Here is an 18463-nt window from a genome sequence, read left to right as displayed (position 1 = left end):
ATAAATAAATAAATAAATAAATAAAATAAAAAAAAAAAGACAAAGTCCCTCTCTGTTTTCAGTTATTTATCTTATCCCTTTCTCCTACTTCCTTTTGACTCACCATGGGCAACCATCCAAATGTATGTTTATATGTTTTCTTTTTAAATGTCTATGTTTGATGTGTATGTATTTTAATTCTGTAAATATATATATATAATCAGTAATTTCTTACTTTTTTCTCTTATCACCATGATTCTAAGATCCACACATGATGCTCTGTGTGGATCTTAGAATCATGCTTTAGATGCTTGCTTCTCACTGCTGACCAATTAGGTAGGTGTATACTGTCCACATTTGACCATTCCCTCGCTCAGCAGAGGATACTCAGGTTGCCTCCAACCCACCCGACACCAACAATGCTATGAAGACAATCCTTGTACAGTTGCCCTTAAGTATCAGTGTGAGAATTTTTCTGGGATGTATGTGGGAGTAGAATAGCAGTGTAATTGAGACAACCACATTGCTAAAAGTTTCTGGATTTGTGGAAAGAATCATAGAAGCATCCATCAAAGAATAGAGCACCTTAATGGAAGTGCATTCAAATGGTCATGAATAAATCATGGGCCACGTGAACAAACACATTTAAATACAGGAGACAGACACTTGAATGCTTAGGAACTGCTGCCAATTGAAGATGCAATGGAAATAAAGACATAGCATCTCTAAAATAAAAATATAAATCAGTGGGGGGGAAAAAACAGTTTTGGATTCGCAGAAACACATTCTCCACATGGGTTTAAGAGAATACATCTGTTGTGAAAAGCTCAGTGCCCCTACCTCACCCAACCTCTCTCCCCATTCTCTGGCCCCCAGGCCTTTATCTTGCCCCAGCCACAACCACAAAACTACCTGCTGTTCGCTCCGTGGCTCTTTTATGGTGGGAACTCAATCACTCTGCCTTTCCTGCTCTGTGGCATCAACATCAACTTCAAAATTTTCATCTTGCACCAGGGATTTTTCCATAGTCATTGGGGACAGCCAGTGCATGATCTACTGCTTCTTTCACTTCTGTCTGACCTTTGCTCCTCATCCCTCATCCCTATATCAATCAAAATCTCAAAACAACCTCCCTGGTCAAATCTGAGCCAAATTGCTCCTCTGAGAGCCACACCTTGTGCCCTTATGGAGGAGGAGACTGCCTGGGGAGAGGCTTAAGCCTGGGGGTTTCATTTGCATATAAATGGCTCTGAAGTGTTCAGTGGAAGCTTTTATGTAAACACTCTTCAAAATATGTTCTGCACTGCATTATCCCCAGCAATAAAGACTCTGGAATCAGAATTTGGCTGTCAGTTTTATTGATGTTGCATGGGGTACAGTAGAATACAGCTTTCTCTTCTGGAAATTTATTGACTTGGCAGTGCAGAGAGCAATAAAACTGTGTTTTTAATCAGTAAGCCAAGCGGACATGATTCCAGAAGAAATATAGGAAGCAAACATGCCATCGTAAGAAGATTTCTCCCCCACTGTCCCTGTTCCTCTTGGATGCCCTGTTAAATAAGTTTGGGTATTGAAAGGTGTACTTGGGGAGACTGTCTTCAGGAATAGATTCAGAGGACCAAGTTTGGTTTACTTCCTCAAGGTTGTACCATCTCTAAGAGAATCTTGAATGAAACCATTTTTCTGCAATGAAATTGCTTTGCATTAGCCCCAGAGAGGAACTGTTGGTAAGATGCTTTGCAGGAGGAATATCAAGAGTGTGACATGCCTCCTCTCAAGAAAAGCAAGGTTACAAGGCCTGTCCTACCACTGTGCTCACTGAGAGAGAGGGCATTACCTGGGTATATGTCCAAAGGAAATGAAATCAGTATCTCAAAGTGATATCTGCACTCTCATGTTCACTGCAGCATTATTTATAACAGCCAAGATAAGGAAACAACCTAAATGTCCTTTGACAGATGAATAGATAGAAAATATAACTATGTGATATATAGACACAAACACACACACACATACACACACATACACACACACACACACACACACACAAATGAATAGTTTTCAACCATAAAAAAAAGAGAGAAGAAAAGCTACCTTTGTGACAGTATGGAGTGAACCTGGAGGGCATTATGCTAAGCGAAATAAGCTGGACAGAGAAAGACAAATATTGCATGGCATCACTTATATGTAGACTCTAAAAAAAATTTGTTAAAGCTGATTCATAGAAACAGGGAATAGAATGATTGCCATGGCCTGAGAGAGAAAATGTAGAGGTCAAGGGTACAAACTATTAGTTATAAGTTCTGAGGATCTAATGTACAGCATGGTGACTACAGTTAATAATACTGTATTGTATACTTGAAAGTTGCTGTGAGTACATCTTAATTTAAGTGCTCTCACCACAACAAAAGTTAACTATTCACAATGTATGTGTATATCAAATCATCATGTTGAACACCTTAAATATATATAAGTATGTTTGTCAATTATTCCTCAATAAAATTGGGGGGCAGGGGAAGAAACAAAAAGAGTGGATTGGGAATCACATACTTTGGCCCAATATTGCCAGTGGGAAGAAAATTTGGACTCAATCTTCTTAGTCCTGTTACCTTGTTCAAATTACTTAATATCTTTGTGATCCAGTTTCTTCTGCTATTAAAGGGGAATATCTATTCACTCCATTGTTGAGTAGATATAACAAGGTTATAGGTTGGTGTGCATCACTCACACAGCACCTTATACCAGCAGCAAGTCTCTCTGGAACTGTAAGACATCTCACTGACTCAAATCTGCTCATCATGGAGCTTTTCTGTCCCAGCAGCTAAGGCAGTCTCTGATGCATAGATGATGAAAAGCAAGGCAGCACCTCCCACCTCTGTTCTCATTGTCATGATATTCTTGTCCCACCTGAAATGTCCTGCTCCATGCCCCTTCTCTCTGCCAGTCCTAGTGCTAAAATTTTGAATCACTGTAGATGCTTGATAAATGTTGAACATTCATCCCTACCTGGCTGATGCTTTCTTCTGAGTTATCTTAACTCCAAGTTCCTTTATCACTTGTACATCATCCTGTTCTAGTTTTTGCTGTTGCTGAATAATCATTCTATTCTCAACTCTTATGTAATGCATAATTTTATCTCAATTCAAGAACACTTAGATTGTTCCTCTGGATATAAGTGAGTGCCTGAAGGAAATGTGCTCTATAGATGTTCCCCAAAAATGGCACGTGATGCTCATGTGATTTAACCACATTAGCAAGTGCTCTTCGGATAATAGGCTGCCTGGAGAAGATGGGACATGTTCTTAATAGATCTTCCCTTCTCCTGTCTGCCTAATTTTCAGTTGTATTTTTACCATTTGTTTCTCCACTCTACCCAAGAAAGCTTCTTTTCCACCCTCCCAACCAAACTTATAGGACCCTTTTAGAACTATGTATTAACTATTTACTTGGTGCGAAGCCCTGTTCTTCACATGAGTTATCTTATTTTAGTTTTATAGATGAAGAAACTGAAACAGAGGGCTTAAATGACATGATCAGGATCACATAGCCAGGTAGTAAGAGAGTGAGGATTTGAACCTGGTGTGTCTGATCCCAAAGTTTGGATTTTAACCAAAAAAATTACACACTGTTTGCTATAGACCAGCAATAATTCATGACACATCTCTTTATGGATATAAGTTAGAATTCCCAACCTAAATTCAGTTGTTGAGAGCTCTGTAGTCACACACACAAACACACACACACACACACACACACACACACACACACACACACACACACATTTTATTCATGAACTTAAAAGGCACCCAATCTTAAAGTTTAAACTCTTGGCTTTCCTTTTTTTCTTTTCTAGATCACTCACCTATCTCCGTATCAAAGTAATTCCATCTCAAGCTTTCAGAGGACTTAATGAGGTCATAAAAATGTAAGTAAGATACTGCATATCAAAAGACATTTATAATTGGAATAATAAATTTTTCCAAGGGAAAGCATAGTTGAAAGAGGATCATTTTTCTAGGAGAGAAACTATATTTTGGGAAACCTAGTACTTTTATCTTATTAATACAAATAATATCTAGGAACCTTTGAAGAGAGGTATGATTTTCAAGAGTCATTAAAATTTAGATAATTAACCTTGCTTCAGTGAACTGAATGTATTTTGATAAGTGATGATAAACTTCTCAAGTAGAAAAGATGATAGATTCCAATCATAAAAATTCTCCTGCTACAGCAGTTATTTCCTTGTGTCACATTTTTAGATAACACCACAGAGAAGAAAACGTGTTGGAAGTTTATTGTGCATGGAAAGATAATCTTTGTATCTAAAATATAATAAGCAATGACAAAAGCACAATACTTATAGCCTTATTGATCAGAGGTATTTATCAAAGTGTAGAGCAGCCTGAAAAGGCAGTGTGATCTCACATTTGTTCAGATGTAACTTTAATCCTTTGCCCTGGGTCTCAGCTTCTGTGGTCCAAGACTCCATACATGGAGAGAGAACTTTCTCAGTACTCCAGGATTCCAGTATCCTCCTTAATGTTAGTCTGAGTCAAAAGACCTAAGGGGCCTTTTAGTTCCCAGAGAACATCTCTGATTTTTAACAATCCACTGGGCTTTCAAAGCAATTCCAGCTCCTTGAGGAACTTCTGACTCTCTTTAGGATATTAGCAAGCAATGAGTATAGTAAAAATAATTCCTTAAGAATTAGTGCATATTATGAGAAATTCACTGCAGGTTACAGAAATGTCAGTTTGCTTGAACCTAATTCTTCTCTTCTGCTCTCATGTTTACATGGTGAGTTTTGAGAAGTTTTAATGCATTGAGACCTCCTGGTAAAAAAAGGCAGCCACAGTTAAATAAGCAAACCATTAGGTAGGAATGAGATGAATCAACCCAGGAATGATCCATTACTGTGTTCATAAAAGGCATTAACTGCCCTAGGCTCAGCCTTTCTGTGTGCTAAAGCTCTCATCAAATCTGAAGCCTTCAATGAATGTTAGCCTTAAAAAACACGCAAATGTACAATTTGTGAATTTGAGACATTTTTCTTAGCTGGCAGTAAATGGTAGCTTATGTTGGGATTTTAGAATAACATTGACATTACCTACATGCTTGGAGGTGGTATATGGCAAAACTGTTTGCTTTACTTTTGTGTCTTTTTTTTAAAAAATCAATTCATTCATTAATCTATCCATTCATTCATTCCCAATGTGCCAGGCATTGTGATGCCACCAGGGTTCAGAAGTGAATGGGACATACTCTCTGTCCTCAATTTGCTAACAGAGAAAAACAGTCAAAGAAATAGACAGGTGCACAGTTCCTTTCAAGGTGCACAAGGTGCAGAAAGATACTATTGCAGGAGGTGACCACCTTGCTTTTGCCTCAGAACAGGATTTGGGGAAAAGGGAAAGAGTTAGGAAACAACGAATTCAACCCAAATGAAAACCTCACTAAAATGATGGAGTTGGGAACCCAGATAGCCTGATCCTGATCCTGAAACATTCCTATAAACAGTAGGTGCCTCTGGTGCAGCCACTCTGGAAAACAGCATGGAGAATACTCAAAAAATTAAAAATGGAACATCCTTATGACCCAGTGATTCCACTTTTGGGTATATATCCTAAAAAACCCAAAACACTAATTAGGAAGAATATATGCACCCCTCTGTTCATTGCTGCATTATTTACAATGGTGAAGATATGGAAGTAACCCAAGTGCCCACCACCAGATGAGTGGATAAAAAAGCTATGGTACATTACACAATGGAATGTTATTTGGTCATAAAAAAGAATGAAATCTTACCATTTGCAAAAGCATGGATGGACCTGGAGGGTATTGTGTTACATAAAATAAATCAGCCAGAAAAAACAAATACCATATGATTTCACATATATGTGGAATCTAAGAACGAAATAAATGAACAAACAAAATTGAAACAAACTCATAGATACAGAGAATAGACTTATAGTTGCCAAAGAAGAGGGAGTTCAGGGACTGGGTGAAAAAAGTGAAGGGATTAAGGAATGCAAATTGGTAGTTACAAAACAGTCATGGGAATGTAAACTACAGCAAAGGGAATATAATCGATAATACTGTAATAACTATGTATGGTGCCAGGTCAGGCTGAAAACTTTGTAAAGTATATGATTATCTAACCACTATGCTATATACCTGAAACTAATACAAAAAAATATTGAGTTTGAGTTAATTGAAAAATTATTTAAAAGAAATGATACAAGCATAAATGAAAAATAAATGGGAAAAAACAATAGGCGCCTCTCCTCTCAGAAACTCAATTTGCTGTAAAACAAGGGAATCTGACTAGATTTTCTCAAAGGGCCTGTCGACTTCTAATAATCTATGATGCCATCCTATATAATAAAAGGCTAATATGCAAATAGACCAAATGGTGGAACAACCAAACAATGATCACTATGATATGCACTGATCACCAAGGGGCGTGTGCGGGACATGGTGGGCGTGGGCAGCAGGCAGCAGAGTGCAGAACATGGCGGGCATCGGCCGCAGTGGGATGGTGGAGCAGGAGAGCGGGGGCACCAGACCAAGGTAGGGTGCTGGCCACTGTCATTGAGCTGATCCTCTGGTGGTTATTCAAAATTCTTTGCTCCTGCGTGCTGCAGTCCCACCCTGCGCTCACACCTGCTGGCCCCAATTGCCTCTGAGGGCTTTTCCACCTCCCCCTGCTCCTGAGGGGCAATCAGGGCAGCAGCCACCGCTTGCACCCACTGACAGCGCTGGCCCCAATCGCTCCATGCCATCAGCATCAGCGGGTGTGAGCGGGGCCAGCACGGCAGTGGGAGCGGGGCTGCCAGCAGACAGGAGACCAGGGCCAAGGTGGGAGGGGCCAGGCAGGGGCGCGGAGGTTAGGCCGAGACCCACCCCTATGCCCACAGCAGCCTTGTGGCCCACAGTTCCTTTCAAGGTGCACAAATTCGTGCACTGGGCTCCTAGTGTCATAATAAACAAGAAAAAAAAATCCTGTTGTAAATAAACAGGGATTACTGAAACTTGCATTTCAACAGCACCTGGGTTGTAGATGCCCATCAGGGCTCCTAAAGGGAGGTGTTAGCACTTCATTATGTGAGGACAGCTAAAGGTGCCACTGTTCTTTTTTAAAAGGACACCCCAGTTGTTGGGCCACATACACAGCTGCTTATGATGCAGACAGTCATTTATTTCATGTTTCTTCTTTTTTTTTTTCCCTCTCTCCCTAGTGAAATTTCTCAGAGTGATTCCCTGGAAAAGATAGAAGCTAAGGCCTTTGACAACCTCCTCAATTTGTCTGAAATGTAAGCATCAGCTAACAGATCATTTACTGCTGTACACTATTACTCTCACTGGCTGGAGCCCACTCGGTTTTTGTATTCAAGCATCCACTGCTAGGAAGCCAAGAGGAAAAGACTACAGCAATTACTAGGTCTGGGCAGGCACTAATTTCGATCACTGCAGTGGCCTGAAGGTTGCCATGGTGACAACTGCTTCTCCCTGAGAGCTGCATAAACTCTGAAACATCACAACACAAAGTTAAAAATTAAAATTGCCATTGTGGAGTCCTGCCAAGTAGCTCTTACCTTATGGAAGGGAGGGTATGGAGTAGTTGGGGTGGTCGGAAAATTTAGAAAGGAGCTTATAGCTCATGAATTAGTTCATGGGGAGCTGTTTGGGCATATTCATTCATTCAGTAAATAGTTCTTGAATACCTATCATGTAAAAGTCTTGTGTTGGGCATGTGTATGTTGGGTTTGTTGTTATCGTGATGTCTTAAAATTGATTCTTCAAGATTATCCTTTCCAAATTATTTTCCTCCAATTAATGAAAAGGATGGAGAAGACTAGCTTAATTCAGTTTTCAGCTCATGAACTTTGTGTCCCAAAGGTTAACTGACTTGCCTGATGTCACACAGCAAGTTAACTAAGACTATAAATCAGGTCATGTGACTCTGAAACTGGGTCTGTTACTGCTGTCTTGTTTGGCCCAAACCTGAATGTCTATAAAATTCACCTGCATAGGAATTTCTAAAGTTAAGGAAAGGGGAAATATGTTGGCAACAGTTTTTAAGCACTTATGCTTGGCACTTATTTCTTCTAGGTTGTGTCATTAAATCCTCACAACCACCCTGTAAAATGGAGTAACTACCCCTTGTGTTCAGGGGAAGGAATGGAGCCTCAGGGAGGTCAGTGACTTGACCAATGTAGTGCTTCAGACAATGGCAGGTTTGGGATTCAACCTCAGCCTGTCTTTCTTCAAAGATTGTGCATGTGCCACCATACCAGAAGACCTCCCTATGAATGGTCCAATTAGCAATTATCTAAAGAGAATAATTAATAAGTATGATAATGACCTGCCACATGTCCAACCAAGGGCCAAATGCTGCTGGAGTACAGAGGAGGTAAAAATACAAATCTCCCCAGGAGATGAGTGTGGCCAGGGGAGTGAGAATAACTCACCAAACAATTATGAGAAATCCACAGTAATGAGCATTTAAGTACTAAAGGTATATCTGGACTTGTCTGTGAGGTAAAATTTCTTGGGGGGCTCATTACAATTATAGATGACAGTCTATAGACCTAGAAATCCGCAGTTCTAACAGACTTCCCAAGGGATGCTGATTCAGCACAGCTTACGTTGAGAACCACAAGAGCAGCTTCAGGTAAATAAAGCTTCTCATGATGCAAAGCAACATTTATCAACAGCAAGAAAAATGAAATGCTCTAAGGGTAAGTTTATGGACTTTTCCCAAGAAAGGCCCTGAGATTAGAATGCTAGCTCTGCACAGGTTCTCTTTGCTTTGTATCCCCAGCACCTAAACCACACCTGGCACATATAGGAGCCCAATCAATGTATGATGAATGAGTGGATGGATGGATAAGTGGTCTAAGGTCAAACCACAAAAGATCTTTAAGAGATAAAATTCCCTTCCATCTCACTCACATAATGCTTTATATAGCCCATGTTTGCTTGATTCAGTTGTAAAAACAATTACAACAAAATGTCACTCACCTTTAAATAATCAAAAGGACATAAAAGATGGAAATAGGCACCAATAGTGGGTAAATAAGGTATGGTGGAATGAGCACTAGACCTGAAGTCAGGAAAAAACTGGGTTCATCTCCAAGTTATGCTATTTCTCAGACAAATCATTCAATTTCCTGATTTCATCAACTATGGTAATTGTTCACATTGGTTGAAGACTTACTATGAACCAAACTTACACATTTATTTCTTTAAAACTGCCCTATGAAGAGACAGAGCTGTAAGTGACATATCCAAGTCATACAATTAGTAAAACCAAGATGTAAAACCAAGCTGACCCCAGAGTCCATCCACCTAACCAGTGCTCTATATTTTCTCTATACAAGAGTAATTATTCTTTCATCGAGTGGTTGTTGAATGGGTTAAGAAAGCCAAAGGCATTTACTGGCCTTTTACTGAAACCAAAGTAAATGGGACCCGGCAACTAAGGCCTCTTCTCAAAGGGTCAAATTCACTGGTGGGACTAGGGAGAAGGACAGTTACACCACTATAATGTATGGCTGTACTTTTACACTTTGCAAAGCTCTACCTTGTACATTGTCTCTGCATATTCTATTACTACCTCCCAACCTGTGAAGTCGGAAGAGTATGTGTTATTATTTCCATATTACAGAAGGGAACACTAGCTCAGGGAAGTTAGGAGACTGGGCATCATCACGCAACAAATTATCTACAGAATAAGCATAAAATCCCCCAAATCCAAGCTCCTGGACTCTGCCCTGCTGTTCCATGGTCTGGGTGACCATCTGGATAATTGGTCAGTGTGGCTGCCAGCCCAGTATGAAGAGAACCAATTTACTACACAAGAGAGAAGCTAATTTGCTCATCTCTCCTGGGAGCAGATTCTCCCATCATCACCAGTGTGCAGGCTCCATAGTAGGGCAGGACCTACTTGGCCAGGAGCCAAGGGATCAAATCTGCCTGGGGAAAAGGGGTAGAAGGAGTTGGAACAGGGGTAGGGGGTAGAACAGGTTCCCAGCTATGATGCACCTGCCTTGGCAGGATGTTGAGAGCAGAGCTTCCTGGAAATAGCCACTGGCTCTCACCATGCTGCTTTCATCCCTGGGGTCTCAGGAGTGCCTCTCAAGCACTTGATTCTGTTGATGCTGTTTTCAGCCAGCATCCTCTGGTGACCATGGTCTTATGCATTCCAAACAATGCACATCTAGTAAACTGCTGCCTGTTTCCCCTTCTCTCTTTACAGACTGATCCAGAACACCAAAAATCTGATATACATCGAGCCTGGAGCATTTATAAATCTCCCCCGGTTAAAATACCTGTGAGGAATTTTCGTTTTTAAGCAACTGGGGAGGGGAAGATGGGGATCTGGTAAAAAGCAAAACAATTCCAAGGTTGAGAAGAATTTTTTTAACCATATACTTAGAATTATTTTCATGTCCGTCTTCAGCCCTCTGATTTAATCAGCATTTCTTGTCAGCCACTATGCTGGCACTTTCAAACACCTATAAGTGGTTCTCAACACTATCTCTGTCCCAAACAGCAGAGAAGACCATCACCTCTTTGCAGTGATTTTCAAAGCTGGTGGTAGGAATGGGAGCGGTGGGGGGCGGGGGGGGTAGATCATGACACTTTAAAAGGGTGAATCAGAATCTCTAAGGTGAGGTGGTGATGTGGAGAGAGGACAGGTGAACGTGGAAAAGGCAATTCTGATTTGACCCCTATCCCTGGTTGAGAATCACTGATCTCCTTTATCTCATTTGTTCCTTCATTCATTAAGTGAAAACATTTTAAGTATTGCCTTCAGGTAGGCACTGTGCCATATAAACTAAACCATTATTTTGTATGTCCCATTAAGTCTGATTGGTCCACTAGTTAGAATTATCAGCTGAGGTCCACCCTAGCCCTGCAGATTCATTGCCTTACCAGCAAAATCAAAATTCCTGAAATTTGATACAATCTATAAATTTATAAATTTATCACTGTGGATCTTCTCACATATCAATTACTTATTCACACAGAAAAATAAATCACTTAACACAGATATCCTCTCTCTCTTCTTCCTGATAAATTAAATTTCATAAAATCTCCAGAGGATGCAAAGTCTACAATGCCTACCACTTTTTAAAAAATGGAGGAGAGAGGAGGGACATCCTCTCTCTGGTGTTCAACATCATCTGTGCAGTCTTGCTCTGGGGCCCTGACAGGAGCTGCTGCTGGCATTAGGGTAGCTCTTTTGGCAGTGCCAATGCTGGAGGATTCCTAACTCAGGTGTTCTGCTTTTCCAAACCTTCAAGGGGTCTACAGGACACATAAGCATCTCAGCATTTACCACTTTGGAAAAACATAATAAAAATCCCAGAACCAAGTGTGATGACTGCAGCCCCTTGTCATCTAAGAATCACTGTCTTTATTAAATAGCATTTTCACCACCCCTTTAAAAAAAGGGATATTCCATCAACCCCCATACACATTGCAGTCTAAGCCCGCACTGCTATCACCAGCCACAAACAGGGCAGGATTCAGTGTGATCTGGGGTAGCAGGTAAGGAAGAGAACCAGAGAGAGCCAAAACAGAAACCTGGCTTCCTTGCATTGTCACCAGGGTGCCAAGCAGTTCATGTCAGTTGTCCAGAGTCCATGAGTGGGGACTTGAAACTCGGTTGAGTGAAATCCAGATGACTTGACTCCTCTAAAGGAATCCCGTTCTTGTGTAATAAAATATCCTTCAGTTTAACCCACCACTGAAGCCTCTCTCTTCTTTGAAGTTTAAGTAAAAGGGAGAGGAGGAGCCTTCAGTAGCTCAAATAACCAAGAGAATGTTGAATGATTTCAGTGAGATTTAAGGAAGACTTTCCTGATACAGGATAGCTAAATAAAGGAAAATTTGCAGTGATAAGGGATATGGATTGCTCACAAAGAGATGAATCTTTCTGGATATGAATTGCTCACATAGAGATTAATCTTTCTGAAGAGTTTGAGTTAAAACCTGTCTACAATAGAGAGATGCTTTCTAGAACTATGAAGAGCATGGTCTAAACTAATTAGCAAAAGGAAACTGGAATGCAATGAAAAATAAACATAAATGAAAAACACCTGAAAGTTTGGTCCCAGCCCCTAGATCTCAAAATAGAAATCATTAGAGCAACTTCTCCCATAGGGTTAGGGGCATTTAAAGTCTCACAGTCTTTGACATCTGAAAGTGTGACTGGTAAAGCCAAACTCAATATTTTTAAATTTAATGTGAAAATAGTATTTGCAAAATGCCTTTCTACTGTTTTTTATCTTTATGCCATAATAACACTCCCTTTTGCTCACTCTCTGCCCACATCCCACCTTGCCCCAAATCACAGGAGCATTTGTAACACTGGCATTCAAAAGCTTCCAGATGTTACGAAGATCTTCTCCTCTGAATTTAATTTCATTCTGTAAGTACCAGGCTGATTGCTATGCATAACAGTTTCCTATTTGCAGCTAAAATTTGGAAAGTAAATATTTCTCATTTCATTCCTCAAGGGAAATTTGTGATAACTTACACATAACCACCATACCAGGAAATGCTTTTCAAGGGATGAATAACGAATCCATAACACTGTGAGTAACTCCCAGGTTCATGTTCTTCCATACAGCCTCCTGCTATTCTCATTTCTAGCTTAAGGTGATCTCTTTCTTGTCTTATACCTTGCCCCTCACTTGCTGGTGACATTCTTTTGGATCTAAAATGCCAAAGTTGAGAGGAGTTGTGTGGCATCAAATCTGGGTCATATGTTCACATCACAACCAGCCAACCCCGTCAGTTTAAAATTAATCAAATGGACCCTGAGGATTTGCAGTGAAAAAATTTCCAACTGATGAAGTTGTTCATTCATCAGTGGAATGCTTTGCAGCTGCAAAGAGACAGCCTGGAGGGGTTAAAAGAGAGCACAGAAATTTCAAGTTTCATCTGAGAAGAGTTTGGAAGGATACTCTCCAAGTAGGTAGAGTATTTGATCAATGGACCATCTTTCTCTCTCTCTCTCTCTCTCTCTCTCTCTCTCTCTCTCTCTCTTCTTTCTCTTTTCTCTCCCTCTCTTTCTCTCTCTCTCTCTTTCTGATTTTTCACTGTCCCCTTGGGTGACTTTTGTTTCTGAAGCAACACCATCAATGCCCAATTCCCTAAATCCCTTAATATTAAATTTGAAAATAATTTCTTCTTATTTGATCATCACTCATCAGGCTACCAGGCTCAAAGGCTCTATCCCTTTCAGGCTCTTTCCTAATGCCTTGCTATTCAAAGTATAGTCCATGGGCCAGCATCTACAGTATCTTCCAAAAACTGGTTAGCAATGCAAACTTTCAGGGCCATCCCAAACCTACTGACTCAGAATATACATTTTCACAAGATTCCAAGTGATTCAAATGCACATTTAAGTTCGAGTGGGTATTGTACTAAAATAACACAAGTCACTCTCTTCACTGTACACCTGCCAGACTTCCTTCACTCTGGATCCCTGCCATTGTCACATGGGGCACCTTCCTTTGACCTACCATTCAGAAGCTGCATCCTGGACACCATGTCTAATTTATATCCATTGCCCAATGACCCGTATTCAATTCTACTCCACGCATCCATATTCCTCTCTCTCTTTCTGCTTTGGTTATAGTCCATGGCAGGATCATATTGAGGTAATACGTGAGCTCACCCTCAAAGAAAGAGAGAGAGAGAGAGAGCATGGACTGGATGACCCTGAAATGAAGTAGTTGTAAAGCAAGAGGAGAGACATCTCAAGGGATTCTTTTATATCAGTGGATTCTAAAAATTGGCATCAATGGTACACTGCATTTGTATAGTATTTTTTACTTTGTGTAGGCATAATCCATAAACCAACACATATAATTATGTTATGAAATTTTGGCCAATGTACTCCCAGCTCAGTAGTGCAATCAAAAGAATACAGAGCAACAACAACAAAAAAGGTTTCAAGATAAGTAAAATTCTTTACTTGTAACTCTTGAACACCAGGAAGGAGTCTGTAGATACTGGAAAAACCTCTCTACAATCTTTTTACTTCTCCATTTCTCTCAAATACCACAGCTCTTCCAGCTGTTTATAAAGTGCTTCTCTGTTACATGTGGATCTGGAACTACTCATCCATCATACCCCTGTCAGAAACAGGGTATTTCAGAACAAACAATGAGTGGAGGGGTACTGCATGATTAGAATTGAGGGTCTTCCTGTGTCTTTATTGAGAACACAAAAGATATAAATAAGATCCATGTACTCCAGTAGCTCATAATCTCAATGGGGATAAACCATGAAATAATAAAAAGAATACAAGCCAGTAGATAGTCACTGTGAGAGTGTGTAGTACACAGAAATGAGAAGTCTTGGAGAAATCCTCTCAGGCTGGAGAAATCAGAAGAGGCTGCAGGGCAGAGCTGAGACTTGAGTCAGACCTCATAGAAGCAACAACATTTGTAATATTTATATAGCACCTATTAAAAGCCTTCACCATTTTTGAGTACTTATTTTTAAATACCCATTTACTAGTAAGTTTTACAGCAACCCTTTGAGGTAGGGACTATCACTCTCATTTTTAGAGATTAAGTAATTTACCCAAGGTCAAGATATACAACCAAACAGTCTGTCTTAGAGTCATGGGCTTCATCATTATGTTGTACCACATACTGAGAATAGGGGAGCAAGGAATCCAAGTGAAAGGCAGCATGTGCAAACACAAGGCTGTGGGAGGAGGAAAATAGGATGAGGGATACTCACTGGGAGTGAACATCCTGCTTAAGGGATGGGAAATAGGCTTAGATCAATATGTTTACATAAAAAGGAATGGAAGAAACATTTGATTGCAGAGGGTCGTGAATGCTGGGATAAAGGGCTAGAGTCTTAGAAGTAACTAAATAAAAGTAGTAAGAAGAAACCACTCAAATAAGTTGCCTTTATTCAAAGATCATAAATAGCCAAGACTCCCTTTGATTTTGACCTAAATCTAAAAATAATCAGGAACCAACAGATACTCCTCTCAGGTAAATGTACAATGATGGGAGTGGAGTGGAACAGGAATGAAAGAGCAGAAGAAAATAATAATTCATGGGATTCTACAAGCTCACAAGACCAGACCTCCCCACCAAAGTAACAAAACAATCAAAGATTCCTTTTCACACATCATATTTCAGCATGTGTACACAACAGCTACATGGTATTTTTATTTGTGGACTATTAATTTGTGTTAGTACTGATTTTAAGATGAATAGTGCCTACCAGCAGGGCAGGTAATTGCCCCACTTCTGAAGTTAATGAGGATTGTGGATCCATTTCTCCCAGAGAGCCCGTGGGGACAATGTGCTTCATCCCCCTCCTCACTCTCAACCCTGTGTCTGCAAGGGGAGAGATTAGTCATTTGTTTGGCACTTGTCCTTGGCTGAATGGGCCCTACTGTAAGTGGAGGATCCTGTGGAGCACCCCCTTGGAAAAGGGTATCACTTAAAAAGGAAAGCCTGGATTTTCTCAACTATAGAGTTCAGCTCTCTAATTAGAAAATAATGAAAATAAGCCCTCTCTCTTCATGACTAGTTTTGAGAATTTGCTTTTCATGGAAACCTTCCTGCCTCCCCCCACCTAAATCTGTACCAACTGTGAGCTCATTTAATAAAAACAAAACACTTCACCTGATGCTGGAGAAGCTCAGTGGGGCTAATGCTAAAGCCATGCATTATACTCTTATGTTCCTTTATGGCCCTTTGGCTTTTCATTAAATCTCCTCCAGATGCCACTTTGAAATGTCCCCCCTAGGTAAGCAGGATTTGGCTTCGCCACCTCTAAAATATTCTAGATCACTGGTCATGCAAGTCTCAAAAATGTGACAACCTTGATTCATATCAGAACTCCACAAAGAGAAGGAAAGGTCACAGCAACTAATTCTCTAAGACTAATTCAGAGAAAAGATGCCTGGCAAAGAATGACAAGATTTCAGGTTGCACCTGTGACAAGCCACAGTCGAGAGACTGCTTGGCACTGAAATAGAAAGCCTGTGTTCTAGTCCTGGCTCTGCATGTAACCAGCCTTAGTCAAGTCACACCACCTCAACATAACTCTGTCTCTGTCTTTCCAATGGGATTATTAATACCTCCTTGTATAAAGTCAGTCACACTGTATTGTCTGCACTGCACTGTCACAATTAAAAACTAACACTCAGCAAGCCAGTTGTTTAGACCACCCTTCAAACACTGTTGCATCATCTCATTTTAAATATTTTTATTTTGAAATTTTAAACTGGTAATTGGAGTCACTCTCTCTGTCTCCCCACTGACAAGTGGAACAGATAGTACTATGAACTCCCTATATACTTTACCTAGATTCAGCTACTATTTCCAGCTCGCATGCCTACTCCATTTCTATATATGTAACTATATACAATACATTTCCCTTTGGCCAAACCATCCAAAAAAGTTTACAGACATCATGACACCTCATATCTAAATACTTCAGCACATATCTCCCAAAAATAGGGAAATTCCACATAACTATAGCTAAGAAAATCAACATGAATTTAATGGCATTATCCAACCTATAATCCATATTCAAATGAAAATATGTTTATAGATTTTTTAAACTTGGAATCTAATCAAAGTTTATGCATTGCATTTTTGCTATTATGTCCCTAGTCCTCCCAACATCACCTTCCACCCCATCCTGCAAAAAACTGCCCCTCTTCCTTCCTCTGTTCTGGATGACAATGTCTGGATTCATTTGTCTATACTGTCATAACTAGATTCAGGTCAATGTTTCTGCAAGAACACAACAAAGGAGATGTTATCTCTCCCAATGCATCAAACCAGGAGGAACAGCACATCCCTCTGTCCCACTCCTTAGCCATTCGGTTAAGGTAGTGACTGATCTCTTCATTGTAAGGGTGCATATTTCCCTTTGTCATTAATAACTAAATCATGGTGGGATAATTTGAGTTTGTGTGACTATCCTGTAGCCAACAACCTTTGTCCAATGGTTTCAGCATCTGTTGATTATTCAGTTAATACATAGGAAAGTCTACCATGCCTCTACATTTGTTAGTCAGCACTCTTCTGTTAAAAAAAGAAAGAAAGAGGTTTCCTTTTTCTCCCTTTCCTTCTCTCTCCTCTCTCTCTCTCTCTCTCTCTCTCTCTCTTTCATTCTCTCTTTTTAAGTATCACTGTGGAGTGTGGATTTTAAAAACATTTTATTCACTATATTATAATCCATTGTTATCATTTTTGGATGCCTATCACCTTTTTTGTTACATATGATAAAGTCATGTAAGTTGACATGAACTTGGTGAGATGTGAGGAAATATAAGAACGCTAGTGCTGCCTGGCCGGTGTGGTTCAGTGATTGAGCGTAGACCCATGCAGGAGGTCACGGTTTGATTCCCAGTCAGGGTACATGCTCAGGTTGTGGGCTCAATCCCCAGTAGGGGGCATGCAGGAGGCAGCCAGTCAATGATTCTCTCTCATCATTGATGTTTCTATCCCTCTCTCCTTCTCCCTTCTCTCTGAAATCAATAAAAACATATTTATATATAAAAATAGAACTCCAGGCCTGCTGAAAGGCAGGAGGCATGACCAAATCAGAGAGAGGGACCCCATGCCATAGAGGCTGCGAGCCCCACAGGAATGGGGGAGTTCTGATGAACATTCAAAACTAGGGTCCTGGCAGCAGACAGTAGAGACCAGTGATAATTATCCCTACAAACACTGCCAGGGAATCCAGCACACAAGTGTCTTTATGCATGAGGAATTATTCCTAAGTAAAAGGACTTCAGCAAAGTAGCACATGGAGAAGACAGTAGCAAACTTAGGATCCCTATTCTTTGAGATGGTGTTTCTATAGTTGTTTGATAAAAATTTGTTGATAGATATACCATCATAGGACATATATTCTAAAATAGTATGTTTTGCTCTTCAGCAATTGGGTCTTTTGAGTCCCTGAGAGTCTGTAAACATAAGTTAAGCTTTCTTCTTTGAAATCATCCAAAACTAGGTGAGTACATGATCCAAGAGGGAACTGTAGTATAACATTAATATAACCTAAGAAATGCTTTTATAGTCCAAGAAATATCTGGAGTTTGCTATAAGGCAGCATTCAGAATTAAAGTGTCATTTGTGGTTAAGTTCTAAAGCCTGAGTCTTATTTTGAATAAAAAGGTACTATTCTCTCTGTTTGATCACAAGTACTGACATTTGAATAGAGAACCTAGACAATGCTTTAAAGTAAGGTGCAGCTATCATAATAGAGGAGAGGAGGAGGAAAATTCATTTCCCAGCCTGTGACAGCATCCTCAAGGCAAAGGAAGCCTTTCTCATTTAATTCTGACACCATGATGTTTTGGAAAAAAGTTATTTGAAGTGACTCTCCAGATGTTTGAATGGGCACAAAGCATTGTGCAGGCCTGACAACATGAGGTCTCCCACTCGCATTTGTAATTTCTCCAGAGTAAGGA

At 40.1% G+C, this 18463-nt stretch overlaps 1 protein-coding gene across 1 annotated transcript in view; it reads left to right on the top strand.

Annotated features, from left to right (window-relative positions):
* LHCGR (luteinizing hormone/choriogonadotropin receptor) overlaps nucleotides 1–18463 on the top strand; it is an 81831-nt gene that overhangs the window by 42198 nt on the left and 21170 nt on the right. The window contains exons 2-6 of the mRNA XM_005864851.1: nucleotides 3833–3904; nucleotides 7218–7292; nucleotides 10241–10315; nucleotides 12347–12421; nucleotides 12510–12587. Of these exons, the coding sequence (XP_005864913.1) occupies nucleotides 3833–3904; nucleotides 7218–7292; nucleotides 10241–10315; nucleotides 12347–12421; nucleotides 12510–12587 (375 nt within the window). The remainder of the gene's footprint in view (nucleotides 1–3832; nucleotides 3905–7217; nucleotides 7293–10240; nucleotides 10316–12346; nucleotides 12422–12509; nucleotides 12588–18463) is intronic.

The sequence above is a fragment of the Myotis brandtii genome, unplaced genomic scaffold (assembly GCF_000412655.1).
Source record: "Myotis brandtii unplaced genomic scaffold, ASM41265v1 scaffold191, whole genome shotgun sequence".
Classification (NCBI taxonomy): domain Eukaryota; kingdom Metazoa; phylum Chordata; class Mammalia; order Chiroptera; family Vespertilionidae; genus Myotis; species Myotis brandtii.
The sequence above is the reverse complement of the archived record's forward strand: the minus strand, read 5'-3'. Positions and strand labels throughout refer to the sequence as shown.